The 27,732-nt window shown below is 51.3% G+C and overlaps 1 protein-coding gene across 6 annotated transcripts in view; it reads right to left on the minus strand.

Annotated features, from left to right (window-relative positions):
- Col5a3 (collagen type V alpha 3 chain) overlaps positions 1 to 27,435 on the minus strand; it is a 45,235-nt gene extending 17,800 nt beyond the window's left edge. The window contains exons 1-32 of one of the 6 annotated variants that reach the window (XM_039082051.2): positions 27,239 to 27,435; positions 22,245 to 22,403; positions 21,971 to 22,160; positions 21,744 to 21,900; positions 20,533 to 20,637; positions 19,389 to 19,532; positions 16,891 to 17,004; positions 16,659 to 16,799; positions 15,048 to 15,095; positions 14,932 to 14,973; positions 14,396 to 14,458; positions 13,854 to 13,928; positions 13,677 to 13,760; positions 13,026 to 13,082; positions 12,880 to 12,933; positions 12,069 to 12,122; positions 11,301 to 11,354; positions 11,150 to 11,203; positions 10,924 to 10,977; positions 10,488 to 10,532; positions 10,310 to 10,363; positions 9,471 to 9,515; positions 9,281 to 9,334; positions 9,118 to 9,162; positions 7,640 to 7,693; positions 7,494 to 7,538; positions 7,122 to 7,175; positions 5,776 to 5,820; positions 5,549 to 5,602; positions 5,329 to 5,436; positions 4,417 to 4,470; positions 462 to 515 (exon numbers count right to left, since the gene is read on the minus strand). In XM_039082051.2, the coding sequence (XP_038937979.1) occupies positions 462 to 515; positions 4,417 to 4,470; positions 5,329 to 5,436; positions 5,549 to 5,602; positions 5,776 to 5,820; positions 7,122 to 7,175; positions 7,494 to 7,538; positions 7,640 to 7,693; positions 9,118 to 9,162; positions 9,281 to 9,334; positions 9,471 to 9,515; positions 10,310 to 10,363; positions 10,488 to 10,532; positions 10,924 to 10,977; positions 11,150 to 11,203; positions 11,301 to 11,354; positions 12,069 to 12,122; positions 12,880 to 12,933; positions 13,026 to 13,082; positions 13,677 to 13,760; positions 13,854 to 13,928; positions 14,396 to 14,458; positions 14,932 to 14,973; positions 15,048 to 15,095; positions 16,659 to 16,799; positions 16,891 to 17,004; positions 19,389 to 19,532; positions 20,533 to 20,637; positions 21,744 to 21,900; positions 21,971 to 22,160; positions 22,245 to 22,403; positions 27,239 to 27,326 (2,448 nt within the window). In that variant the 5' untranslated portion in view covers positions 27,327 to 27,435. Of the gene's footprint in view, positions 1 to 461; positions 516 to 4,416; positions 4,471 to 5,328; positions 5,437 to 5,548; positions 5,603 to 5,775; positions 5,821 to 6,030; positions 6,375 to 7,121; positions 7,176 to 7,493; positions 7,539 to 7,639; positions 7,694 to 9,117; positions 9,163 to 9,280; positions 9,335 to 9,470; positions 9,516 to 10,309; positions 10,364 to 10,487; positions 10,533 to 10,923; positions 10,978 to 11,149; positions 11,204 to 11,300; positions 11,355 to 12,068; positions 12,123 to 12,879; positions 12,934 to 13,025; positions 13,083 to 13,676; positions 13,761 to 13,853; positions 13,929 to 14,395; positions 14,459 to 14,931; positions 14,974 to 15,047; positions 15,096 to 16,658; positions 16,800 to 16,890; positions 17,005 to 17,136; positions 17,467 to 19,388; positions 19,533 to 20,532; positions 20,638 to 21,743; positions 21,901 to 21,970; positions 22,161 to 22,244; positions 22,407 to 27,238 lie in introns of those variants that run through there. The other 5 variants (NM_021760.1, XM_039082052.2, XM_063266064.1 and 2 more) reach the window with 5 other exon arrangements.
- Positions 27,436 to 27,732: the final 297 nt, after the last annotated feature.

Consider the following 27,732-nt stretch of genomic DNA (forward strand, 5'->3'; position numbering starts at 1 on the left):
GTTTTCTTTTCCTAAGGCTTATTTCTATTTGTGTACATGTCTGTGCTGAGTTGATACACAAACGTGCAGGTGTTCCCGGTGCCAGAAGTGGGCGCTGGATCCCCTGGATCCAGACCTGCAGATGGTTGTGAGCCACCTGATGGCGTACTGGGAACCAAACTCCAGCCCTCTGGGAGAGCAGACAGGGCTCTTAACTGCTGAGCCAGCTCTCCCGCCCTGTGATAGCTCATTGTCAGCTTGAAGCAGTCTAGAAGCATCCAAAATGAGAGTCTCAGTGAGGGACTGTATAGATCAGGTTACTCTGTAGGCGTGTCTAGGGGATTGTCTTGATTGCCTTGAGAAAGACTTACCAAACAAGCACGGACAAAACATCCCAATACCCACCTCTGGTATGTGTGAGCACAGGCTGCCCGCCTTGGGCCGTGCCACCCCCTCCCCATAACCTCTGACACACAACTCACCCGCTTGCCTTTCTCCCCCAGTGGTCCAAGGGGCCCAGGAAATCCAATAGATCCCTGAACAAAGAGATTCAGACATGAGACTCAGGAACAGTGAGCATTGGGCAGAATTGGTTCCTAGCTCCATCCTTTGAGGCTTCTTTAGGCTACTGAACCTGATGGCTTTCTGTCATCCCCTCCAGCCCCAACCTCTGCACCATCCTCCTCACCTCATTCTGGTTCTCACCCCACAGCAGCCATACTACCTGCCTCCAGGTACGGAAGCATGTTCCTGCCAGGGAGCCTTTGCACAGGTCCCTTCCTTCACCTTAAAAGCTCTTCTCTCAGGTCACCCACCATTCATCATCCTTATGTGCATGTGTATGTAATATGTGTATACACACACACACACAGATACACACACGTACAGACACACACAGAGACACACACAGAGACACACACAGAGAGACACAGACACACACACACACACACACAGAGAGAGAGAGAGAGAGAGAGAGAGAGAGAGAGAGAGAGAGAGAGAGAGGCCACAGGGGAATGTCAGGTAGCCTATTCTATTATTGTCCAATCTCAGCTGGTAAAGCACTTGCCTAGCAAGCAGGAATTCCCCGGCTCTACCCGCAGTACCACATCACACAGGCGTGATATCTGCCTGTGGTTCCAGTTTTCAAGGTGAAACACAAGGATCAGGAGTTCAAGTTCAGCCTCATCTACATACCAAGTGTGAGGCTAGCCTGGGCTACATAAAACCCTGTCTCAACAAAAAACCAGAGGGGCGGGCTGGTGGGCGGGTGTGACAGCCCACCTGTATTCCCAGCACTCTGGAAGCAGAGGCGGGGAGTCCCCAACTGACTAAGAAGATAACTAGAATGGTGAGCTCTGGGTTCAAGTGAAGGAGCCTCCCTCCATATATGAGGTAGAAAAGATGGAGGATACTGGACGTCAGCCTCCAGTTTCCATGCTCAGGTATACCTGCAAACATGGGGGACGACGCACATCTGAACATCAGTGCATGCACACAAAACCAGCAACTCAAAGGCCGTCAAAAGGAGCTGGGAACTCAAGGGAGGTTGTTAGGTTATGGGAGTCCTTGAATGGGATTGGGTGTGGAGGTCTCTGTCCTCTCTCTACAGCTCCCTTCTCTCTGCATCCTCTTTTGTTCTCTTTTTCTTCTTCTTCCTCTCCCTTTCTCAGCTGCCTCTTCTCCTCCCACCCTCTCCTCTACCCACCCTGACGAGAGTGGCTCCTGTCTGCCCCCAGAAGCTGGAAGTCAAAGGTCCACTCAAGACCATGAGCCAAATACAAATTGGCCTGCAAAAGCTGATCTACAGTGAGTGTTAGGCGAGACAACCATGTCAGCTCCAAAGAGCAAAGACCGAAACTCAGGAAGAATTGTTTCTGGTGGGATGGCTCAGTGGTAAGGGCGCTTGCTGCCAAAGTTTGATCTGCAGTATCCACAAGGCGGAAGAAGAGAACTGAGTTTTAGCCTTTATGTGGATGTTGGGAACTGAACCCAGGTTCTCTGAAAGAGCTTTTAACCTCTGAGCATTTCTCCAACCTATAATCATAATTTAAAAAAAAAAAAAGAATTCTGCACTCAAATTTTCTCCTATGCATCCTTAAGATCCCAAGTGACTTTACATAAACAGACATGCTCAGTCACCCATGATGCAGTCCGGGGTGCGGCTCAGACAGAGAGCACGCTCTCGCACGCACTCCTATCCCTTACAACACTGGCACATGTGTTTCCGCATAGCCACATTTCTGCATAAGTACACTGTGTTGGGTTATAATGAATTCAAGATTGGAAAGATCTCAGCTTTGTGAGTTTCCTCTGTTAGGATTCCAACATCTTTGTGCGTCTCCCCTCCCCCCAACCCCTACCCCCTGTCTGTGCTGGCAGCCTAGTGTGGGATTATGGATGAGGTACCTTTAAGGAGCATAGTGTAGTGAGAGGTCTTTAGGTCATTAGGACTAAGAGGAAGGGATTAACATAGTTCTCATGGGACTCGGTTAGATCCCACGGGAAGGTTTCTAAAGCAGACTGGAGAGATGGCTCAGAGGATAAGAGCGCACCGGCTGTTCCTCCAAACACTGGGGTTGCTTCTCCCAGCACCCACAACTCCAGTTCTACAGAATCTGAAATCCTCTTCTAGCCTCTTCAGGCATTACATGCATCTTACATGCCGGCAAAACACCCATCCACATAAAATAAAATCTCAAAAAACATTTAGAAGAGTTTTGGGTTTTTTTGTTTTTTCCTGCCATCCCCTTTGCCCCTGAGTTTTGGGGGTTTTTTTTGTTTGTTTGTTTGTTTTTTTTTAAGCATTTTGATGACCAGCACTCGGGAGGTGCAGGCAGGTAGATCTGTGTTCTCAGCCAGTCTGACCTACACAGTGAGATTCTGTCTCTGTAAAACCAAGACACCTTTATTGTATTTACTTATGTTCTGTGTGCCTATGTGCCACAGCATGCATGTGGAGGTTAGAGGACAGCTTGCAGGAGTCACCTCTCTCTTTCCACCACTTGGGTGGCAGGGATCTAACTCATGTCATCGGGCTTAGAGGAAGGGACCTTCATCTGCCGAGTTCTTACTCATGCAAGAGGATTTCTGTTGAGTGTATATGTGTCCCTGTGTGCGCACATGCATGTGAAAGCCAGAAGTCAGTCTGGGTGTGTCCTTTGTACTTCACTTTAACGTTGTACACACATGTTCTTGGGTGTGTGTAGGGTATGAACACGTGTCCGAGCAGAAGCCAGAACAGAATGCCGTACACCCTCCTCCATTGTCATTCCTTTGAGACAGGGTCTCTCTCCAAACATGGAGTTAGCCTGCTGTCTGGCAAGGCCCAGGGTTTCTCCTGTTTCAGCCTCCACAGCCCTGGGGTTACAGGAACTCAAGACCTTGACTGACTTTTTTCTCCTTCATATTTAAAGGAGTTTTGTTTGGGGGTGTGTGCACACGGCGTGCTGGCCAAGGACAATACCTTGAGAGATCCTTGGAGCCTAAGTTAGAGCCGGTTGTGGGCTGGCAGTGTGGGTATGGTGTCCAGAGCTCTGAAGGGCAGCAAGGGTTCTCAGCTGCTGAGCCATTTCTCCAGCATGGGAAGTGGGTACAGAAATTTGAACTCAGGTTCAAACTCAGCAAGCACTCTCTCCCCTGATCTATCTCCTTGGCCCCTCGTCCTTAACTCTTTGAGATAAAGTCTCCACTGAAGCCAGAGCTTGGTCAAGGGCGAGACTTTCTGGCCATTGACCCCGGGAACCCTCCGGTCCCCAATGCCAAGGCTCCGAATGTATACCACACAGGGCTTTTCACATGCGTGCTGGGACTCAAATTCAGGGCTTCATGCCTGCATAGCAAGCACTGTACTGACAGCAATCTTGCCAGTCTCTGGTGGGTTATTATTAAGGAAGGGGTGTGGCCATCCCATCCCTGGCTTCCAGTGCTGTTGTGGGATCTAAGTCATACCTGCTTCTGTAGGACACATTCCCTAATACAGTAACTCAGTCAGGGAGGGACCTGAACTAGGGCTAAATCAGTGGTGTCCTCTGAGTTTAAGTTATTGGCCTTCAAAGCTATGCTAACAAAACCTCTTTTCTTCATAAAATATCCAGCTTCAAATGTTTTCGTTATAGCAATAGAAAACAGTCTAGCACAGCCCTCTGGTTGATGAACCAAACAACCACACCAAAAGTCATCATCAAGAGAATAAAGGCAGACGTCACAGGAACCTCCACTTTTAGCACCTGGGAGAATGGGTTCAAGAACTCACTCAAGGTCATGGCGGCCATAAGCACTTCTGAGAATGAGGCTACGATGCCCATGTCCTGCATAATCCTCTCTCAATGACATGAACTTTCCAGTCGACAACCCCTGCCCCCCAGGTCACAGCTTGGACCAACAGGCATCAGTCTCTCTACCTTTCTCCTGCCCACCTCCAATTCCATGGCCTCTTACCTTAGGTCCTGGGCGTCCTGGATAACCTGGGAGACCTGGCACCCCAAGCTTGCCCTACAGAAAAAAAAAAGATGTGGAACAAAGGTCACAGGTTGAAGCTGGAGACCAGATGGGGAGCAGAGTGAGAACCAAGGAAACTGAGTTCCTACTCGGTGCCTGTGCGGAGCTCATTCACCAGAACCAACCAGTGTCCTCATCTGTACGGTGGGGATAAAATGTTTGCTTCCCAGAGCCCTATCAGGTAGCTCACAACCACCTGTGGCTTTGGCTCCAGGGATTGACCTCTGGAGGCATCTGTACTTGCACCGAGAGACACAGAATTAAAAATAAAAATCAGGGGGCTGGGGATTTAGCTCAGTGGTAGAGCGCTTACCTAGGAAGCGCAAGGCCCTGGGTTCGGTCCCCAGCTCCGAAAAAAAGAACCAAAAAAAAAAATAAATAAATAAAATAAAAATCAGTTCCCCGCCCCCTTTTTAAAATCTCATTGTGTAGCTCTGCCTGTCCTAGAACTCACTAAGTAGACATGGCTGGCCTCAGGCTCAAAAAGATTCACGTACCTTTGTCCCACCCCCAACCCACCTAGCTCTGGAATTAAAGGAAGGCACCACCATGACATAAAATAAATCTTTTTAAATGTCTATTACATAGAGTCGCTGTGGGGATTAAAATGAAGGTACGTGCAAGTAATTGCTCTACAGTGCTCAGCAAATGAATTAAATATGACAGGGGTTAGCCCAGCCTTACATCTCTGTCCAGAATCCCCCCAGTGAGGGGCTGGGGTGTGGCTCTCTCCACAGTATAACTGTTTTCTAGCAAGTGAGACTTCTGGTTCCATCTACAGATTGGATGGTGAGACAGCAGCCTGACACAGAAATAGGCAGTAAACAAAGCAAGTGAACCCTGTCAAATCACCTTCTCCCCTGCTGCTCCTGGGGGGCCCTCATCACCAGGCAGTCCCTCAGGCCCCTTTTGTCCTTCTGGGCCATCCTCTCCTCTGGGACCTGGGAGTCCCGGGTTTCCCTGAGATAGAAAAGAAAAGGACAGAAATCAGTCCCTTGGCCTTCCTACTGTTTACTCATAGCCCATACCCCTGTGTTTACCCCACACAGTCCTCATATGAAGCTGGTCTTACCCGGTCGCCTTTTGGTCCCTCATCACCCTTGAAGCCTGGAAAACCATCCTCTCCCTGGGGAGGAGATACAGAAATGGAGACAGAGAAGGTGGAGAAGTGAGAAAGGGAGGAATAGAAGAAGGGACAGAAGCAGGCAGAAAGCATAGGGCCTTAGGGAAGGGACACAGCCAGGGCCTCTTGGTGGGAATGCCCTCTCCCTCCCCTCCAATGAACCCCTTCCTTCTCACCCTTTCTCCTTTCTCTCCTTGGAGGCCCCGGTTACCAGAGGTACCCTAAGAAAAATTTTAGAGAGCTCTCAGTCCCCTTCCCTCTTAAGGAAGGTTTCAGACTTCCTCCCTTGACCTAAAATTGTGAGAACATTTCCAAGTGTGGCGGCCAGCCTTAGAGGAAGCAGTCCTGTCTCCTCAGAACCCCTCAGTGTACTTGCTCAGCTTCCCCTCCCCATCGCGTGCCTGGTTAGCCACCCCGTCCCCCGCCCTCACAAAGTTCAGAAGCATGGGGAGAAGCAGGAGCGCCAAATCTCTACACCATTCATCTCTACTTCCTGAGGATACAGTGTCTACAGTTCCTTCTGGCAGCAGAACGAACATTCCAGAGGCCAACCTCATTCCAAAGGCAGGGGAGAGCTTCCCCATTGTGCTGGCCACAAGGAGACTCTGTGCCTGGTGACAGCATGCCCATCCCGTGCAGAGTGCATGCCCTGGACTGACTTCCTGCCTGTACCACACTGACAAACTGCACTTGGCTCAGACGGGAACTGAGCTCAACTGAAGAATGAACAAGCAGTTGGAGCTGATGCAACTATGTGCTTGGAAACAGCAGGGCCTTCTGCAGCCCCGCGGTAATTCACTGGACCACAGTAAAGAAAGCTTTCCGCTGCTGCCTCCCCCTCCCTTGGCTACAAAGTAACTGGATTCAGATACAACACAGGCTGCAGCCACAGCCCTCCACTATCTGCAAAATAAGACGCGGCACTCCCCACCCTCCACGACCCACACCCCCAACCCCTAGGGAAGGGATTAGATTCAGTTCTTATCTATGTTGCCTCCTCTATGCATACACCAAACTATGATAAAATCCAATTTATAAATTAAGCAAAGAAAAAGATGAAAAAAGAAACTAACAATGAAATAGAACTAGATACTGTTCTATTATACTAGATAGGATACTGTTTTTTCATTTGTTGATTTTCTGTTTTGTTTTGTTTTGTTTTGTTTTGTTTTGTTTTTGGTTCTTTTTTTTTCGGAGCTGGGGACCGAACCCAGGGCCTTGCGCTTGCTAGGTAAGCGCTCTACCACTGAGCTAAATCCCCAGCCCCTTTCTGTTTTGTTTTTGAGACAGTGTATATATCTCAAAATATAACATATATCTCAAAATATAACAGTGCAATGGACCCCTCCCTGGCAGAATTCACTACATAGCTCAGGCTAGCCTCAAACTTGCAGCAATTTTCTCACCTCTGCCTCCCAAATACTGGGACCACAGACAGGCGCACAATGCCTGGAACTAAGCTGGTCTTCTGATACCAACACCAATCAACTATCCCACCCTCAAGCCCTCAGGCGTTCCCTACCTTCACACCACGAGGTCCAGGATAGCCCTGAGGGCCTGCTGACCCTGGTGGGCCCTGAAAGGAAAATAAGGTGAGTGCTCTCTTAAAAATTTTTTTTTAAGATTTTATTTATTGTATATGAGTACACTGTAGCTGTCTTCAGACACCAGGAGAGGGCATCAGATCTCATTACAGATGGCTGTGAACCACCATGTGGTTGCTGGGATTTGAACTCAGGACCTCAGGAAGAGCAGTCGGTGCTTTTAACCGCTGAGCCATCTCTCCAGCCCAAGGTGAGTGCTCTCTTGTTCCACCTCTTCCCTGTCCCCAGTATCCTGTCTCCTCAGTAGCTACTTGCTACTCCTCTTCCCAGCCACCCTCCTGGTCACTCACCTGAGCCCCCTTTTCTCCGGTGGGACCCTCATGGCCTGGGTGGCCCTGATGGAGAAACACATCAACTCATCAAAGACCAAAATTTGCCATGCAAATACCCAAACCTTCCCCTTCCCCTTCCCCTCATCCCAGCTCCTGGTTCTCACCGGGGGGCCCTCAGATCCTGGGACACCTGGAATTCCGGGGTTTCCAGGAGGACCCTGGAAAAAGAGGAACAATAAGAGTAGCCTGAGAGTCTCAGTGCCTGGACTGGGGAGTTTACCCAGGCAACACAGGGCAAGCATACAATACCAGCTCTGCCGGGGGTTTTCTATGTGACTCTGGGACACCAGTTTGCCCTCTCTGATCTTCAAAAATCTCCCGCATCAGGGAGAGATACAAAAGCAATATGAGAGCCTGGGTGGTGGTGGCATGCGCCTTTAATCCCACCACTCAGAGGCAGAGGCAGGCACATCTCTGAGTTCAAGGCCAACCTGGTCTACAGAGTGAGTTCTAGGACACTAGGGCTACAGAGAGAAACCCTGTCTTGAAAACAAACAAACAAACAAAACAATATGAGAAGGGTCATGACGTGGCTCAGTGGTAGATCTCCTTTCTAGAATCCTTGAGTGACAAGCTGGGGTGCTGCTCCAGGGTAGAGTGCTTGCCTATCACGCACAAGGCCCCAGGTTCTATGCTGAATATCACAAAAAGAACAGGAACAGTACGAAATATGCTGGGGTTGGGAGCTTCTCACCCACACCCTTTTGACTTGTTTCTTTGTTTCATTTCATTTATTTATTTACTTATTTGTTGAGACAAAGTTCTAAAGTAAGGTCCAGTCTGGGGCCATTGCTGGTTCTGCAGAGGTGTGTCCAGACCTGGTAAGACACCTTTCTTTGAAAGTGCATCCTACCCACAGCTCCATCTGCAGAAGGACGGGCTTGGGCAGATGTGAAAGCTCTCTAGTTCTGGTTTCCCAGCCTCTTAGCTACCTTTGGGCCTATCAGATGTTTGCAGAATGTGAAGCTTTTTTTTTTTTTTTTTTGATTAATGATTGCTATGGCAGGGTCCAGCCCGCTGAGGGTGGTGTCACCCTGGGCAGGTAGTCTTGGGTTGTATAAGAAACAGGCTGAGCAAAGCCAGTTAGCAGCATTTCTCCATAGCCTCTGCTTCAGTTCCTGCCTCTAGGTTCCTGCGTTTCCTCAGTTACATGGACTCATAGGTCCTTTCCTCCTCGAGCTGGCTTTGGTCAGTGTTTTATCTCAACAACAGAAAAGCAAACTAGGACACATACACATAGGTGTACACGCACAGGTAGGTATGCACACACTACATGTGAACACACACACACACACACACACACACACACACACACACACACACAATTGTATCTGCCAAGGAAGCAGAGACACAGCTGAGTGCTCTGGTTCCTGAGAAAGGCCTGTCCTTCATTAGCATCCTGGGATTCCCTTCTGTGAGGGCTTCTTTCTGTACTAACAACATCTCCTCTGTCTGCCAGCCTCCCGCAACAATGCCACTCTGTCACTCGGGATTGGCTTCTGGAATGTAACTATTCATCAGCAGGAAGTCCCTCAAAGGGACCCTTGAGTGAAGCTTCTGATGACAAGAGGAAGTCCCTTACCTTCTCCCCGGGTGTGCCAATGGGCCCCTGGGGGCCTGGGATTCCCTGGGAGAGAAAAAGAAGGCGAAGGAGTCATGAGAAGAGAGAGGGACAATAAAACTGGACAAGGGAGGACAGTGGCTCAACCCCACCACACCCCATTGTCAAGACAGAGGGCTTGAACCTGGGAGCCGTGGTTTCCTTGCTGTCCTGGGGGGCCTGGTTCTCCGGGAGGACCCTGTGGGGAAAGGGTGGGTTCAGTGAAGCCAGAAGGGGTCGGAATGTGGAGGGTAAGGAGAGTTCCAGGTAGACAAGGCTAGAATGGCCGTGGGTTTGGAGGGTCAGAAGGCGAGAGCAGGTGGTAGGACACTTACCACGTTGCCTTTGGCACCCGGTGCGCCATCACTCCCTGTCACACCCTGTGAGGACAGAGGATGTGAGACCAGGACAGATCATGACCTGGGTACGAGCTGCTGAGGAACATGTAGGAAAGAGAACGCCAGCAGCAGAGAGTATGTTCCAGCTTGGCAGATGCTCAGTGGGGAAGCATGAAGCTCCGAGTTCGAATCCCCAGAACCCATGCAAAAGCCTAACTAGTGGCATCAGCATTTGTAATCCCTACAGGGACAAGAAAGGCTGAGACTGATTTCCCTAGAAAACTTGAAGGCCACCAAAGTGGAAAAACAACAGAAAAACCCTGACACAAGCCCACGGGCTTTTAATCCCACCACCCAGGAGGCAGCAGAGGCAGAAGGGTCTCTAAGTTCGAGGCTAGCCTGGTCTACAAAGTGAGTTCCAGGACTGCCAGGGCTACACAGAGATACCTTGCCTTAAAAAAACAAACAAAAAAACCCTCAAACAAGGTGGGAGAAGACCTACTCTGCAGCTGTCCTCTGACTTTCAGTTGCACACTTGCACTGTTGTGCAGGCAATCACAGTAAGGACAAGAGGGGGTGGGAGAGAAAGGAGGCCAGGGGGTTACTCAGTGGATAATGGCACTTGCTGCTAAGACTGATGTCCTGAGTTTGATTCCAGGGACCCACATGGTGAAAGAAAGGATCTGATCTCCACATGTGGGCCGTGCAAACACACACACACACACACACACACACACACACACACACACACACACACTAAATAGGGGCGGGGAGTAGCTTACAAGGGGAAGACAGGTAAGAATAAAACACAGACAGGGAGCCAACACGATTCTCACCGGGCGTCCTAAAGGACCAGGGGGGCCTCTGGGGCCAATCAGACCTCGGGGACCCTGCAAAGAGGAGGCCACATAATTCCAGCATCAGAGATATATATACTCCTGCAAGTTTCATGGCCCAAGGGGATCCTTCCCTCCCCTCAACAAGTAAAGGAGTCTGGTGTCTTCCAATACCTACCGGCTCTCCAGCCTGGCCAGTGGGGCCTGGAGGTCCCTGCAGGCCCTGTGGAAAGTGACAGCATTATTTGCAGTGGGCAAGTACAGCCCGGGGATACAACCTCCCCTCATCTAGAAGCCCCTTTAAGAGTCAGCTTGGTGTCTCCACACTGTCTCCAGGCCTCAACTTAACCTCCCACATCCTAACCCTGAAGCTAGCTTTCAGCTCCAACACAGCCTTTTAGAGGACCCTGGGGCTTCCTGCTCCTCCAGAGCAGACCCCAGTCCCCAGACACCATTCAGCCTATGTCTGACTTTGTTTGTTTGTTTGTTTGTTTGTTTGTTTGTTTTGATGTCAGGGACTGAAGCCAGGGCTTCATATACATGGTAGGCAAATGCTCCGCCCCCCCACCCCCACCTCTAGGCCAGTCTCTTTCCCACACCTCCTCCCAGCTTACCTTTATACCATCTTCTCCTGGGGGACCAGGTTGTCCTACAGGTCCAAAGTCACCCTGGCACAGAGAAGGAGGGGGACATCTGAACAGATTAGCATATGCAGGAGCCCCTCACTTCAGAAAAGAAGCTCTGTGCGGGGACATGAAGGCTGGGAAAGGGTATGAAGCTCTGAAGTTAGTGAAGCTTTGTACACTGAAACAAGGGCGTGGGTGTGGGAGGGGCACTCACCCTCTGGCCCTTCTCACCAGGCAGTCCAGGCAGGCCATCAAAGCCCCGGTCACCCTGTAGGAAGAGAGGGCAGCTGCCTCGAATCCTTGACCTTGACGGCTCACGCCCCTGCACCCTCCCCACTTCAAACAGCCCTGGCCCCACCACCCACCTTAGGTCCTGTGTCTCCCGGAAGACCCCGAGCCCCATCTGCTCCAGCTCGGCCCTATGAAGAAAGTGAGGCTAAAGTCAAGGGTTAAAGTTAATGTTTTGATTTGTCGTTGTCGTTGTCGAGTCTCACTGTGTAGCCCTGCTTGGCCTGGTACTCACTATTCATGCTAGGACTACAGGCCTGCCCAGAGATCTGCCTGCCTCTGACTCCTGAGTGCTAGCATTAAAGTCATCAAATCTGGCTAGTGTACTTAGTGTGCATGTGTGCATGAGTGCGTGCATGTGCGTGTGCATGTATAGGCCACGGCACACACGTGGAGGTCAGAAGACAACTTGTGGAAGTCAATTCTCTTCTCCCGTGAGGTGACTCTCAGGACTGGACTCCAGTCAACAGAACTGACAGCAAGTACTTTACCCTATGCAGACTTTAAAGAACGACCTGAATTTCTAATTCTCCTGCCTCGTCTCCCAGGATCACAGGCACATACTGGCACGCACGGCTCCAGGGGGTCTTTTTCATATGTTGTGCTGTTAGGTGGTTCTTCACCGGCTCCTGACTACACTTCAGACCCCAGGCCAAGCACTGTCCCTGTTCTCAAGTCCTGCCGCCTGCCACACCCCTTCATTGTACACCCAGCAGACCACCACCGCAGCCTTCAATGCTCAGGTCCCTCTGATAACACAAGAAGACCTGAGAGAACGAAGCCAGGGTTTTTGTTTGGTGCTGGTGGCGAACAAAGCACAACTTAAGAACCTAGAAGTTACTCACTGTCTTGCCTTCCCGTCCAGGAGGCCCAGGAGGGCCCTGCAATCCTCGGGGGCCCTAGAGTGGGAAAGAGAAGAATTAAACGAAAAGGTTTACGCTTTTTTCTTTGTCCATCTTTTGTTTTGGTTGGTTGGTTTGGTTGGTTTGTTTTGACAAGGTCTTACCATGTGACTCTGGCTGGCCTAGAGCTCATTATACAGACCAGGCTGGCCTTGAATTCAGAGATCCCCTTGCGTCTGCCTCCTGAGTGCTGAGACTAAAGATGGCCGCCGCCTCAGTGGAGGCGCACACCTTCAGTCCCAGTGTTTGGAAGGCAGAGGCAGGTGGATCTTTGAGTTTTAGGCTAGGCCTTGCCCTCCTGGTCAGCCTCTACCTCGCCAAGGGCTAGGATGACAGGCGTGTACCCCACACCTGGTCATGTGATGCTGGAGCTGGGACTCAGGCTCTCAGGCACAAGAGTCAAGTGCTTTACCAGCTGAGCCCAGCCCCAAGCCCAGGACCTATTTTATTTACTTTTATTTATGTGCGTTGGTGTTTTGCTGCAGGTATTGTATTGTGAGGGTACCTATGGAGATGGAATTACCGACAATCATGGACCACTATATGGGCACCGGGAATTAAGCCAGGTTCCCTGGAAGAGCAGTCAGTGCTTCTAACCACTCTCTTCAATTCCCCAGGAGAGGCAGAAATTTCAAAGGAATATTTCTGCTTCATGTGTTATTTTCCCCAGCTGGCATTTTATCCTGGAACCTTTGGAGGAAACGTTTCCCGTCTAATCCATTCCCCCCCATATCCACCCCTTCCCCAAACTCACCTGAGGCCCTGCTTCTCCCAATTCACCTTTCAGACCTGGATATCCAGGGAGGCCCTTGGAGGAGGAGAGATGGGGAGGGGCACAGCTTAAGCAATGAGGCATTTGGCATGGATGCATTCTCTCCCCAAGGCAGATCCCTTACTCACCACAGGGCCTGGGCGCCCAGTGAGCCCTACTGGACCAGGGGGCCCTTTCATGGACAGCTGGAAAGACAGACAGAGCAAGAGTCCCCCATAAGACCACAGAAGCAGGGTTGGGGATTTAGTTCAGTGGTAAAACGCTTGCCTAGGAAGCGCAAGGCCCTGGGTTCGGTCCCCAGCTCCGAAAAAAAGAACAAAAAAAAAAAAAAAAAAAAAAAGACCACAGAAGCACTACTAGAATTAGGAGTGTGCCCCCTTCACAGGTTGCAAATGTCTTCCCCGATTCCCGTGTTGACAATGCTTTGAGGGGAGCCTTTTGGAAGATGATTGGAACTCGGTGAAATCAGAAGGGCGGGTCCCCATACTGACAATCAGTACCTTTAAAAGAGTAGTGGCTCGTCCTCGTGCATTACTATCCTGCCTTGCACGGCCGGCCACCAGTTATGACACACCCAGCTAGGTGGCAGCTCGCTGCTCTGGTATTCCCCAGCCTCTAGAATCTTTAGCCCAAATCCTCTGTTCTCCTTATAAACCACCCAGGCTCCAGATTTTACAATAGCAACAGAAACTCACAGCAAGCCTGAGATGTCCTCAGTCTCCCAGCCAGTCCTGCATGAACCTTTATTTCTGCTGTCCCTTGTCCCTTATCCCACTCACCTGAGCCTGTTGCAGTACTGCCTGGGCCTGTGCCTGTTGAAAGGAGACTGGGGGTCCTTTCATCGAGCCGCTTGCAAAATGGAACTAAGGAACAACTATGGATGAGTAGAGATCCACAAGGAGGCAAGCCCAGGGGTCAGGACTCCACTGCCCAGGGGTGGGACTCCGCCTCCTTACCGGCATCATGATCACTGTGCCTGGCAGGCCCCGGACGCCATCAATGCCTGGGATTCCTGGGAGGCCAGCAGGGCCCTGAGAGAAGGAGCGAGACAGAGGGGTGGATGGAGGAGGGAAGAAACAGAGGTGAGGACAAGAGGTGGAAGAGGAGAGGGGACAGAGAGGGAGAGAGACTGGGAAGGAGCCTGATGGCCTCAGCTTGATCGCCTGAGATCCACATGTTAGAAGGAGAGGACTGAGTCCTGAAAGGTGTCCTTTGACCTCTGCTCAGGCGCCAGGGTACATGGCACTACCCCAAAATGTGTGCACACACACACAGAATAGATAAGACGTCATGAAAATTTTAAAGATGCCCCAAAACAGGCACGAGAAGAAAAATGGGGTGAGAGGTCAGAGTTCACAGAGTTCACAGACGGGGGTGATATTGCTTCTGGGGTGGTGTTTCCTAATCCCAGCCCCACACAGCCACATTCAAATCTCCATACTCCCAACCAGAAATCCCACCCCAGCACAGGGGTACACTCCAGTGGGGAGTCTCTTACCGGTAGGCCACGGTCCCCAGGGAAGCCCGGAGGCCCAGGAGGGCCTGAAGGACCAGATATTCCCTGTGGAGACCGAAATCAGAGGTCACAGGAGATGCGGAACTTGAGCCCTGCTGGCTTCTGGCTCGCCTATGACCTTGACTTCAGGCACACCTCCTGACTCTGCCTCTTAGCCAGCTCGGCTCCCACCATGGTCTTTTGACCTCTAAACTTTGCACCCTACATCTTTTTTGACACATCTTTTGGGTATTGAACATCCGATGACCTTCAGGCAACACTATAACCCAAATCTTCTCTCCAACTAGAGGAGAGTCAGGCCCCATGGTGCACACCTGTAATCCCAATGTTCAGGAGGCTGAGGCAGAAGCATCAGTCTAGGCTACATAGTGAGGTGGAGACCAGCCTGGGCTACGTACGAGGAAAGGAATGGAGATAGCTATGCGAGTGTCTAGTGTGATAGCTGTTCTGTGCATGGGCTCCAGAAGGCCAGACGTGGGGGAAAGAGGTTGCAATGTGGGACTAGAACCAATACTCACCCGGGGTCCTGGAGCTCCTGCAGGTCCCTCAAACTGCTGTCCCTGGAGGTGGGAAAAGGTGTGACCCCTGTTCTCTGGAGGTCCCTCGACCTCCTCACAGCCTCCCCTCCTCTCACCTGCTCTATAGTCGCAGGTTCTCCTTTCGCTCCCTTTTCTCCAGCACCCTGGGAACAGTGTGAGGAGAGAGGAGACATGAGGGCAGAGACACAGACAGGAGGGCAGAAAGACTGCTCTCTGTGAACACAGATCATACAAATTCTGAATCCAATCTCTGCACTCTATGGTGGAAGGAGAGGACTGACTCCTGAAAGTCATCCAAGGTGAAGGGCATGAACTCCAAAGTCCTTATCATGACTCTGCCTCTTACCCATTGATGCTGGGACCTTATTCGAACCTGCGGCCCTCCACAGGTAACTCATGAAGTCGTTTAGTGTGTGATACCCATATGGCAAATGAGTTGCAACCCTCGACACATGATGACTTATCCTCATCGCTAACCTGACTGGATTTGAAGCTGCCTAGAAGAAACCAAGTGCGGTAGCTCACGCTTTAATCCCAGCTCTCAGAGGCAGAGGCAGGCAGATCTTTGGGAGTTCGAGGCCAGCTGGGTCTACATAGCAAATTCCAGATAACCAACCAGGGCTACACAATAAGAGACTGTCTCAATGAATGAATGCATGCATATATGAATGAATGAATGGATGGATGGATGAATGAATGAATGAACGAACGAATCCAGAAGCACAACAAAATGAAATCACCTAAGTAATTGGTGAGCTGGAACTGTGGGTGTGTCTGGATGTTTCCAGAGAGAATTTACTGAAGGAGGCACCCAGAGGGGCGGTCGTGCTTCACCAGATAGAATTAAAGGAGAGGAGAGTGCTGGACCAGCAGAGACAGGCTTTCCCTACTCACTGCTTCCCCTTCCCCAAGAACTGAAACCTCCCACCACATGCTCCTGTCTCCATGATGATGCTCAATCCTGTGGGGCAACTGCTGCAACCCCTTGCAATTCGAGCAAAGCAACCCCTCCTCCCGCAAGTCGTCTCCACCAGGTATTTCCTCCTAGCACAAGAAAAGTAACAGAGCAGGAAGTCAGTGCCCATCTCAAGTCTGACTCTGACTCTGCCAGCACCAAGGAGAACCAGGGCTGCCTGTCCCGATAGCTTCGTCCACCCAAGGCTTTATGACTAAGGACACCGTCTCTCTGCTTAAGAGTCAGCCCCAAGTCTTTCTTCCCAGCCTGGATGGGCTCCCCTGGATTCTAGAATCTTCTAGCTGTCCCTAGTTTGAAATCTCACTTGAAGGTCAAACAGATGTCATAAATTCAAGACACCGCCAGGAGGAGACAACCATCAGATCCATCTCCAGCAACAAGAACAAAAGGAACCAGGTCCCCCAACTGGAGTATTCTCCCTCCTGTTGCTTGCTAACTCTCCAAGCTTCCCCACTGACTCTCTGGCTCCCCCTACTGCCCATTCAGCAGGCAGGGCACACAGAGAGCCAGAAGTAGGGTTCCACTGGAAGTCAAGTGACTTCTCCCCTGCTTAGACTAAAGGCCCCTTGCATCACCAGTCCCTGTCACACTGTAAGTGCTTGGTAAACATTTTGCAGCTGCAACTGTGCCAGGGTCACACAACGGAAGTTGGCACAAAACAAATACAGTCAAGAAAGAGAATGTACGCATATCTACAGCCCATCTACTGATCCAGCCCCTCCAGACTCACAGGAAAGATCTGGAACTCAGTCTGTAAAGACTGTTCTGCTGCCCGGAACTCGGGGCCCATGGTCGGGCCACCTCCTTCACTCTCTTCAGTAGCGTCCATCTCTGGAGTCATCTGCTCAGTTTCAGTACTGGAGTCCAACCCCTGCAGAGGACAGTGGTAATGTCAAGGTTTGCTCTTGGCCATCACCTTCACCGCCCCGCCCCTGGCCCAGCACCATCCACTTCCTGCCAACCTGCAAAACTGTGGCATTTCCTCCCATCGTGACAGTGGTGGTGATGGCCAAAGGTGTGGGAGTTGGAGGCAGATGGGGCGATGGCTTCTCTGTCTCAGGGGTGTGGAGGGAGGTCTGCAGCAGAAATGGAAGGAGTGTCAGATCTGGGATGAGGCCAATCAAGACAGAGGAAACAAAGGAGGAGCCAGGGCTCTCCCTTAGGGGAATCCCCAGCTCAGGGGTGGGTAGACAGAGGTAGCTTCCCACCAAGTTCAGAGGCTGGTGGGGGAAAGGCAAGTGACCCGTACAACTGGTCCAAGGTGGCCAGAGGGGAAACCTCCTCAGATACAGGAGGAACACAGCAGGGCCAAGCCTCCCAGGCCTGGGAGCAAAACTGGATTGGCTCCAGGGCCCAGTGGTTAAAGTCAAATCCAGCACTCGGGGCCAGACTCCCGGAAGCCCAGCCCCACATGTCTTCTCCCCTGATAGCTCAGCGGTCAGCCAGCCGGGTTGCAGTTCCTCCAGCCTAGACAGCTGCAAAAGAACTGGGTCAGGCAGAGGAAGAAAGCCACAGGGGTTTAGGTCAGAACCTTGGTAGTCATACTATGGGACAGAAAGATCTAGAACTGATATCTAATCAGAACCAATGACTCCTCCAACCAAGGACTTTAAGCAATGACCCAACTATTGAGTGGGACCCTTTCCTAGTAATTTACCAGCCAATAACCTACAAAATTAACCCAAATTATTCCAAGCACCAATGACTACTAGGTGAGCCCTGCCTTTATGATTCCCACAATGGCTCCAAACAGAAAGCCTCTATCCAAGGACCCCACATATGCCCCCAAGTAGTGGAATCATCCAACAAAAATCACTATTTAGTGATTCCCCCAAATACTGAACCCTCTCCAGGATCCTCAGCCAATTATTCCACTAACAGTGATCCCATTGTGTCTTCTAACAATCTCCCTAATAAGTAACCCTTGACCTCTAACCTTCAAATAGTGCACTGGCTTATTTTAACGTCAACCCAACACAGCTTACGGTCACCCGGGAAGGGCGTCTTTGAGTGTTTGGATCAGGTGGACTAGTGGGATGTCTCTGGGAGGTTGTCAGATGGAAAGATCCGGCCCACTGCAGTTGGCCCTCCCTAGGCGGGAGGTTCTGAGCAGTATAAGAAAGGCACATGCTAGCTGAGAGCAAGCAAGCAGGAATCCTGGGCTTTCTCTGCTTTTAATTCTGGACGAAATGCTTTAAGGATAGGGGGTTTTTTGCTGATTTGATTTTGATTTTTGGTTTTGTTCTTTTTTTAATCCGTATGTATGTGTGCATGCGTGCACACTCACACACGTGTCACGTGAACGCAGGTCCCCTGAAGGGGGAAAGTGTCAGATTCCTTTGAACTGGAATCACAGGCTGTTGTGACCACATAAGGGGACAGTGTTGTCAACTTCATCAAAGGCAACTGTAACTATGAAAGACCCTCAAGGCCCAGCCTGTGCCATTCCCTTGTAGAAGGAGGTCGGGGCGGGCACTGGCTCCTCATCTGAGATTCCAGCCACTCTCCCAACTACCTGTACGCACGTGGTTTCCTGATCTCCGGGAAGGCAAGAATAGTGAATGTGAAGGCTAACTGTGGGCCCTCCATTTGTGTCCACCGTTAGGGGTCATCCATGCCCTAGAGACCTCCAACTAGGAACTCCTTGTTCATTCACCTTAATGAACAACCTCCTCAACCAGCAATCCTAATTAGTTCCCTCAAGAAGTGAGGGTGGGGCTGGAGAGATGGCTCAGTGGTTAAGAGCACTGGATGCTCTTTCAGAAGTCCTGAGTTCAATTCCCAGCAACCACACGGTGGCTCACCACCATCTACAACAAGATCTGATGTCCTCTTCTGGCATGCACCATATATACACAAAGAATACTCAAACGTACATAAATAAAATTTTAAAAAAGAAGTGATGAGAGTGATCAGGATGTGACATCTGTCATCCCACTGGTCTCCAGGACTGACTTGGCTGGTCTAGCTTGCTAGGCAGCTGTCCCCTTCCTCCCTTCATGCATCACTCCCAGAGGTGCAAGCTCTAAGAGGATTACCTTCCCTGGCAGGGGTCGGGATTATTCGTGCTTCCCTGCTAGAACCTCCAGATGAATTTCCAAACAGCGCCACAGTCAAAGGAAAATGTCCCACCAGTGGCCCCCACAGTGAACCCCACATACAGACACAATAACCAGTGCACCTGTAACCAGTTACCCTGGCTGACAGTCCCCTCATTAAAACTCCACTATGACCCTTCTAATCATGGCGTCCTCGTGTTCAGAGGTGGCTCCTCCAGCTCCCCGTGAGTACAGAGTGTGGAACGGACATGAAAGAGCCTCTTACACAGGACCTGACATCCCCTTTGGCTGAGAGAATCAGACCTCAGGAGTCAGGCCCTGAGGACCAACACAAAGATGGGGGCTAGAGGTGAATGGGCACCAGGCAGCCAAGAGCGAAGCAGGAGGTTCCAGGTTCTTACCTGGTTCTCAGGGGCACCTGGGGTTGGACTCAGTCTTGAGGTCTTGTTTTTCTTTCTTCCCTTGCCCTTGCGACCCCGATCTTTTTTCTTTCCTTTGCCCTTTCGTCGACGAGGGGCAGGTGTTTCTGGTTCTTCTTTAGTGACCTGAGGAAAGGGTTCTAGTGAGGGCCACGATCTCTCCCCATTGGAAATGCCATCACTTGAGTCACTGAGGGTGAGGACCTGGTTATTGTTATCACTCAGCCTGTGGTTCACTTGGCTGTGTGTGAGTGTGAGTGTGTGTGTGTGTGTGTGAGAGAGAGAGAGAGAGTGTGAGTGTGGTATGAGTGTGAGTGTGTGTCAGAGTGTGAGTGTGAGTGTGGTGTGTGTATGAGTGTGTGAGAGTGTGAGTGTGGAATGTGTGTGAGTGAGTGTGTGAGTGTAGTATGTGTGAGTATGAGTGTGTGTGTATGAGTGTGTGTGAGTGTGTGTGAGTGTGGTTTGTGTGAGTGTGAATGTGGTGCGTGTAAGTGTGTGTGAATGTGTGTGTGAGTGTAGTGTGTGTGAGTGTGTGTGAGTGTGTGTATGAGTGTGAGTGTATGTGAGTGTGAGTGTAAATGTGATATGTATGTGAATGTGTGTGTGAATGTGTGTGTGAGTATGTGTTTACATAAGTGTGTGCACATAAATGTGGAAGCAAGAGGTTAACCTGGGATGTCATTCCTCAGACACCGTCTATCTCAACATGTTGGCTGGCCAGTGAACCCCAGGATCCTCCTGCCTCTACCTTCTCAGCACTAGGATTACAAATGTCCCACCATGCTCAGTGTTTTTCCACACAGAGGAAATGCTCTTGACTGAATGAGCCATCTCTCCATGCCCGGGGAGGCGGAGGGGGGAAGGGGAGGGGAGGAGGAGAATTGTTGTTGTTTTGGAGACCTATGTAGCCTAGGCTGGCCTCAGAGTCATAGTGCTCGGCATCAGCGTCCTGAGCACAGAGAAGACTGAGATGCCTCACCACATCTGGCTTGTTGTGTCACGTCTTCTGTGATCTGCCCTGTGTTTACAGTCTAAAGTTGTCCAGCTCCTCGTTTCTGAGTCATCATCCACTCTTGACACCTACAGCCAGGGAAGCCTCACCTGCCACCTGGAACCCCCTACTCACCCCTGTGGTTGTGGAATCGGGGGTCTCACAGTCAGGCAGGTAGAGCTCACAGGCCTGGAGAGCAGCCTGAGGGTCTGGAATTAACAGCAGCTCCTGGATGTCTCCCTAGACGAAGGAAAAGGAGCCACAGGATGATTCTGGCCTAGTTTCCCAACATGTCTCTGCCCATCTCCAGTCATGAAGCATCGATACCTCCCACCCAGACCACCCTAGGGCCCGGAAGGAGGGCCTGCAGCATCTGCAGGTAGCAGCAAAGAAGCAAAGATACAGAGAAGCGAAGATCTCACCAGACTGGTGACGCCACAAGACAAAACACACCCAGTGTGATGGTTAAGATTGTCAACTTTTAACAAACACACTTATTTCCTTAAAGTGTATGTATGCACATGCACAGGTATGCTGGGTCACTCCTGTGTGGAGCCGAGAGGACAACCTACAGTCTTTAACTCCCTCCTTCCGCCACGTACATTTCAGGTTCAAACTCAGGGCAACAGACTTAGCAGCAAGCACCTTTGCTGACTGAGCCATCCTGTGGGCCCCTAGGTAGTCAAGTCATCTAGAGTTACCTCTGAGCATGCCCAGGAGGGATTATCTACATTAAGTTAATTGAGGTGCAAAGACCCATCTTAAATGGGGATGGCACTATTCCACAGGCTGGCGTCCTGGACTAGTTAAAACGAGAAAGTGAGATAGCTGAGTGCCAGCATCTGTCTCTGTTTCCTGACTTCAGATGCACACTGACTTGACACCTCCCACTCTTTGCCATGATGGGCCATGCCCTCAATCTGCAAGCCCAAGTCAACCTTCACGCTTCTGCCTTGCATTTTGTCACAGCAATGAAAATCTGTGAGTACTACACTCAGGATCTGCCCCCTGGAGCTCAGTCCCTTTCCTCTCAGGCCACCTCCTACGCCAGGTACTAGATACCAGGTGGCTCACTAGAGAGAGGAGGACCCCACACGGTCACACATTAACCTGACCACCAGCACTGCATCCTGTGGTGCTCTCAGCCATCTGTCACAAGCATTTACTCCAGCAGGGACCTGACATCTTGTTGATTTACTGACACTCTCTTGTGTGATGCTCCCTTCCTTCAGTTCTGTGGGCTGGGTGGGAACTGGGCACTTCCCTTCTCTGTTCTCTTATAGTTTAGGTTGGGGTCAAAGCTCCCCACCCTCTGCCTCAGCTTCCCCTGCCACTGAACTGCATACCTCAAAAGACTCCTCCCCGAGCTCCTGGGTTCCCATCACCGTGAGTCCAGCTGTACTTATAACCCGAGGCCCCTGACCAAACATGGGGGGCTGAGGTTCACAGTCAACCACCAGGGTCACCTTGTCACCGCTGATGCTGACCGCCACCCGGTGCCACCTGCAAGAAAGGAGCAAGTCTCAGTGAAGGGATTTCCACAGGGCACCCCCTTCCCTTCCCCCATACTCACCTGCCATCCATAAGGTTGATCTGCTTGGGAAGAGACCTGAAAGAGTCACCAAGGAGACCCAGAGCTGGCCCCAGTGCCAGCCCCATCTGCCGGACACCATTCTCGTCATATATAGACAGAAGGACAGATTGATTGGCTGGCTGGGCCCGCAGAGTGAGCAGCACAGAAAAGTTCTCAGGAAAATGTCCATCTGTGTGGGCAGAGGTAAAGGTAGCGGGTTAGACAACCAGGGTGACTTTACCCTTCCCACCCCAGCCTTCCAGTTCTGACTCACCTGGAAAGAGCTGCCATGTGGGGACGCTGAGAAGGCTGGACTTGCCCACCCTGAATGCTCGGTCACCCTGTGGAATCCTCTGGGGGCAGAAGCCAGGCCCTTTGGTCACCCCAGCCTTGTCCCTATGCACACCCAAGGTTTCCAATACATCCACAGGTTCTGCTGCAGAGAGACACCGGGGTGAGGGGGTGTGAGCAGAACCAGCGCGGGGAATTGGGCCTGACTGTACAGTCCCCAGTCCTGGTAGCTACTCAGAAGGCTGAGGCAGAAGGCTCTTCCACCTGCTCTACAGTGAGTTCAAGGCCAGCCTGAGAAACTTAATGAGATTCTGTCTGAAAAATAGAGACTTTAAAAAAAAAAAGGCCCTAAACTCCACAATGCTTGCTCAGGCTTTGGGGGCTCCTCTCCTCACAGTCCAGGAAGAGGCCAGTGGCCTGAGACCAGCAGCACCTCCCCCACTGCCCCACACATGTTCCTGGTACATCAGTCTGTTTTCTGATTGTTTCTTTCCCCCTAAGTTTTCGGTGAGAGAAAAAAAAAAAGCTGACCTAGTTCTAGGATGAATCAAATCTTCCTGGCTGGAGCCCCAGAGCCAAGCCTTCCCCCTCTCCCTACACCCCCACACTGGTTCCCTGGGCAGCTTCCCGGCATGGAACCCCCTTGCAAGGGAAAACTCACAAGGGAAAAAGGGGTGTGTGGGGGTGCACTCTTCTTAGACCGCATAGCCTCCTCCCTGTGACTCCCAGGACCCACAGCCTTCTCCCTCTTATTCCTTCATCTAACTCCTTCTGACCTCCTCCCTCTGACTCTCCATCTAACTCTTCTCACCTCTTCCCTCTGACTCCCCATCTAACTCCCCCTGACCTCCTCCCTCTGATGCCCCCACCTAACTCACCCTGACTTCCCCATCTTACTCTCCTTGACTTCCTCTGACTCCCCATCTAACTCTCACTGACCTCCTCCCTCTGACCTGGACTGGTTTTATCACCTTCTAACCATCTATTCCTGATAACCCCCTGATCTTCTCCCTCTCTCATCCCAGAAAAGAAAGAATAAGTCTGGCCCCACAGGCCCCTAATCCAAGCCATCTTTGCAGCCCCACCCAGGCAGCTTGGCCAGTGTTAACTGAATCCACATGGTTTGTGCAGGGCGGGTGAGGGCTTCCTCTGGGCCCAAAACCCCTGGCCTGTCCTTTCCCCTAGCAAACTGTCCCACTAACCCCCTGACCCAGACTCTTGGAAGAGCCAGGTCCTGCTAAATCTGCCAAGACCTCATTCAGAGTGACCTCACCACTGAAAACTGGGTTGGGGGACTAGACTTTGGGAGGAAGAGACTTGGATGAAGACCCCCCGCCCCAGCTACCCCTTTTACCCTCCGAACTTTGTAGAGACCGGTTTGTTCAGGTCCCTGCATCCTCACCTCTGTCCATTCTACCTTCTATCTGGCCCACTCCATGGCTCAGGTCTGAAATCAGTCAACAATCAATCTTGCTTTCTTGGTGTTCTCTCTTCCATCTGTTCCCCCACCCCACCCCCCAATCTGTAATTGTCTCTTCAGTGGCCAGGCTGTCATTAAGAAGTATTTGGATTACAATTCCCCACCCGCCCTGGGGCTGAATTTGAGCTCCCAGGCTCTGTAACCACAAAGTCATTCCCCCTCGGACCATCCCAGTTATCCCTCTGGACTGGGAGTCGGGGAAGAGTTAGATCCACCACATCATCCGGTAGAAGGACTTTTCCCCGCTCAGTTTATTGTTTTTGTTTCCAAGATAAGGTCTACAGTCGGCCAGGCTGGTCTTGAACTCCTGACCCTCCGTTGTTCACCTCCAGATTGCTAAGATTACAGACATGCACCACCATGCCCCATTTATGCAGCACTGGGGTGGAACACAGGATTTGTGCATGCTACGATACTTGTGAACACTTTACCAACTGAGCTGCATCCTAACGCAGATCCCAGCTTCTGTGCAGGAGGAGAAGGGGTCTCCCCTTGGTCACTGCTCACTCCCATTTCAAAAGTCCTCCCTGCCATCTAACCCAAATGATGCTTGGGTCCTCTTGGCAATGACCTTTCAATAGCTGACTGACCTTTCCCCCCATGGCTCCAAGACAAGGAAACACACAGAGACCATTGAGCCCGTGCGGGAGGGGTCAGGAGCCGCCCAAACTCCCCCCAACCCCGCCTCTCCCTGCCTTGGTCAGGGCCTCTAGGGAGATGCCTGGTAGGGTCTGAGATGTGGGGATTCTAAGCAGGTAGGATTCAGCTGGATCAGGGATGGAATTCCCCAAAAATGCGTACAGGAAAATTTGCAAGCATGGGACTTGCCACTGGTTGAAGTATAGGCAGTTAATTAGATGAAAAGTTTTGCCAAGATGGCTCAGTGGGTAAAAGCAGAGAATATAAGCTTGAGCCCAGTAACCCACATGCTGAAAGGAGAGAACTGGTTCCTTCAGGTTGTCTGACTTCCACACGTGAGCTCCCGTGCTCGCACACACACAAAATGAAGAAATGTAAAAAAAGAAAAAAATGTAAATCTGATGCCATGGTTCAGCATGAGTAGGGGTCCTGGCAGCAAGATCTCCACACCGTATAACCCACAGGCCAGACTTGTAACTGGAGATGGAGGCTTTAACCCCCAGATTTCTCCCACGCAATGCAAGGGAAACTATGACAGTCACTGAGTGGGCGACTGCTTGTGGAAGATGACAGCATTTGTCTGTGGACCATAGAGAAACATGTGTGAGAATCTGAAAACACCGAAGGGTCCTGTCTGGGTGGCAGATGGGGTTGCCTGGGTGTGGCCATGAGTTGCACATTCCTGGAGTCCCAGGAGTCTTGTATTCTGAATGAATGCCTGAGGTTGCATGACCCTGAGGTTGTGTGAGCGTGGGAATGGGGCATAGGCCAACGCGGAGTTCTGCACGTGGTCTGCAACTTCCCCAGACTCAGCAGAAATTGGGAAAGTAGAGGCAGTGTGTGCGTGTAACCTCTGGGGACAGAACGCATCTTCCTTTCCTTCTGGGAGGTGATCTAGGTCATAGAAGCCCTGGTCATCCATCACTTGGAGAGTCATTGTGTCCTCTCACCATTGCCATCCGCAGAACCCCCGAGGGGCGTGGCTGGGGCACCAGGCCACATGCTCACAGCTGGGCATGCGTCAGCGGTGACTCACCAGTCCCTTAGCCCTGGGGACCCCCTTGGGGGCCCTGAGAAATTCTTCAGGAAAAATCACCCCAGGATTATGCAGCTGGGGTGCGATATAACTTCAACTTGGCCGCCCCCGCGGGCGCTCAGCCCCACCCCGCCTCGTGCCGCACCCCGCCTCGCCCCTCAATGCAGCCCTCCCGTGGGCCCTGTCCATGGTGCTGATGCTGTGGCTCTAGGGAGAATGGGGGTGGGGTTGGGGAGGGGGAAGGAGGGGTGGGAGCCAGTTTCAGGCAAAAAAGGAGAAGATAATAATGTAAAGCCCTCAAGAGAAGTGCAGGAGGGAACTGTGCAGGTCAGTGAAATGACTGGAGCGGGGTGCTTGCTGCAAAGTCTAATGACCTGAGTTCAATTCCCGGGACCTACATGGTGGAAGGAGAGACTGGCCCTCAAAAAGTTAGTTGTTCATCTGACCTCCACACTCACTCAGTGGCACAAGTGTATAACACACACACACACACACACACACACACAGAGAGAGAGAGAGAGAGAGAGAGAGAGAGAGAGAGAGATGTAATTTTTAAAAGAAAACTGAGTTCCTGATTTGTCCATCCCACTCACCACCAACCTCAGAATCAAACACTCATGTTCCCATGGGCAATAATATAAACCCCTAAATCCCAAGTACAGACAACCAAAGACAAATAAACACATCTGTAACACATGATTACTCTCAAAATCATCCTGATGGGCTTAGGGCTGAAACTCGGTAGAGAGGGTGCTTGCCTAGTGTGCTGGAAGCCCTAGGTTCCACCCCCAGTACCACATGACCTGTCATCCAAGCACTTGGAGGATAGAGGAGAAAGTTCAAAGCTACAGCCTACATTACATAGTAAGTTTGAGGCCAGCCTGAGCCACATGAGACCCTATTTCATACAACAGAGAAGAAAGAGGAGGGAAAGAATTACAGCTCCTCAGACACATTGAACTCTCGCATCTGACCACACACACCCTCCCAAGAACTGCCCTGTCACCCACACTTCACTGTCCCAATCAACCATCATACCCAAGGGCACACATATGCACACACTTCTCTAAAATATAGTTGGTTTTGGTGGCGGCGGGGTTGTTTTATTTGTGTCTCTTTGAGACAGTGTAACCAGCCCTGGCTGTCCTGGACTCACTTTGTAGACCAAGCTATCCTCACACTCACTCACCTGCCTCTACCTCCCCAGTGCTGAGATTAAAGGCGTGTGCCACAACACCCGGCTTAAAATAAGTTTGTTTGTTTTTTTTTTTCAAAGACAAGCTCTCATATAGCCCATGCTGGCCTCAAATTCACTGTGTACTTCAGATCGGCTCTGAACACTTCACACTCCTGCTCCCACAGTCCCAGTCCTGGGGTTGTGGGTATGTACCATTGTGGTTTTCTGTAGTCGTGAGGATGAAATCCAGAGCTTGAGATGTGTTAGAAAAGCCATTTACCAACTGAGCTACAGCCCTATGTCTCGCACACCACACTTTTTAGAGACAGGGTCTGCTTATGCATCCCAAGATGCCCTTGAATTCAGTAAGTAGCCCAGACTAATCTCGAACATGCAAACGCTGCCTCTTGAGTGTTGGGATTGCACTATGCACGGAAGTATTCATCTTCACACGCCAGCTTGTAAACACAGCCCACACTTTTCCTGGCAACACCCCCCTCCTCACATGCATGCATCAGCTACAGCTAGACCCTAGGGTCTCCACATCACCATGGCACCCAATATGAACGACCTGTCCCTTGCATATGCGTTTTGGGGTCTCCCTCGCACCCTCAAGTGCTGTTCCAGCCCTTAGTCCTTGCTCACCAGCCAGCGTCCAGGACACGAGTTGTAGGGAGGCCAGGAGCAGGCAGAGGCCGGCCTGAAGCTGGTCCAGTCTCCGGCAGCTTCTCATCCCAGCGGGGCCTGGTGCACCAAGGCCAAGGGGGATGTGGACTGGTCTTCCCGGGAGCAGTCACTCTGGACAGCTGGAGGCTGTGAGGATCTGCCGGAGACTGCCCGAGACCCCGCCCTGGCCGCGCCCTGCGCTCTAGAGCTCTGGCCGGGCGGGGCCCGGGAAGGAGGCGGGGGCGGGAGGGGGGACCCACAGCTGCACGGAAAGTTTGCGAAGTGTGCACCACGCGCTGATTGGCTGGCTAAGGTCGGGACCATTCTTGCCGGACATCACCACGGGGATGTTGGGCCACGCCCACCAGCCCTAGAATGTCTCTCTCAGACTGGCTTTCTCAAAGGCTGTCTTCGCCTGATCAAACCTTCAACTTCAGAGTAGAGAGATAGCTCAGCAAGAAGAGGCACTTAAC

This window comes from Rattus norvegicus, chromosome 8 (assembly GCF_036323735.1).
Source record: "Rattus norvegicus strain BN/NHsdMcwi chromosome 8, GRCr8, whole genome shotgun sequence".
NCBI classification, from domain to species: Eukaryota; Metazoa; Chordata; class Mammalia; order Rodentia; family Muridae; genus Rattus; species Rattus norvegicus.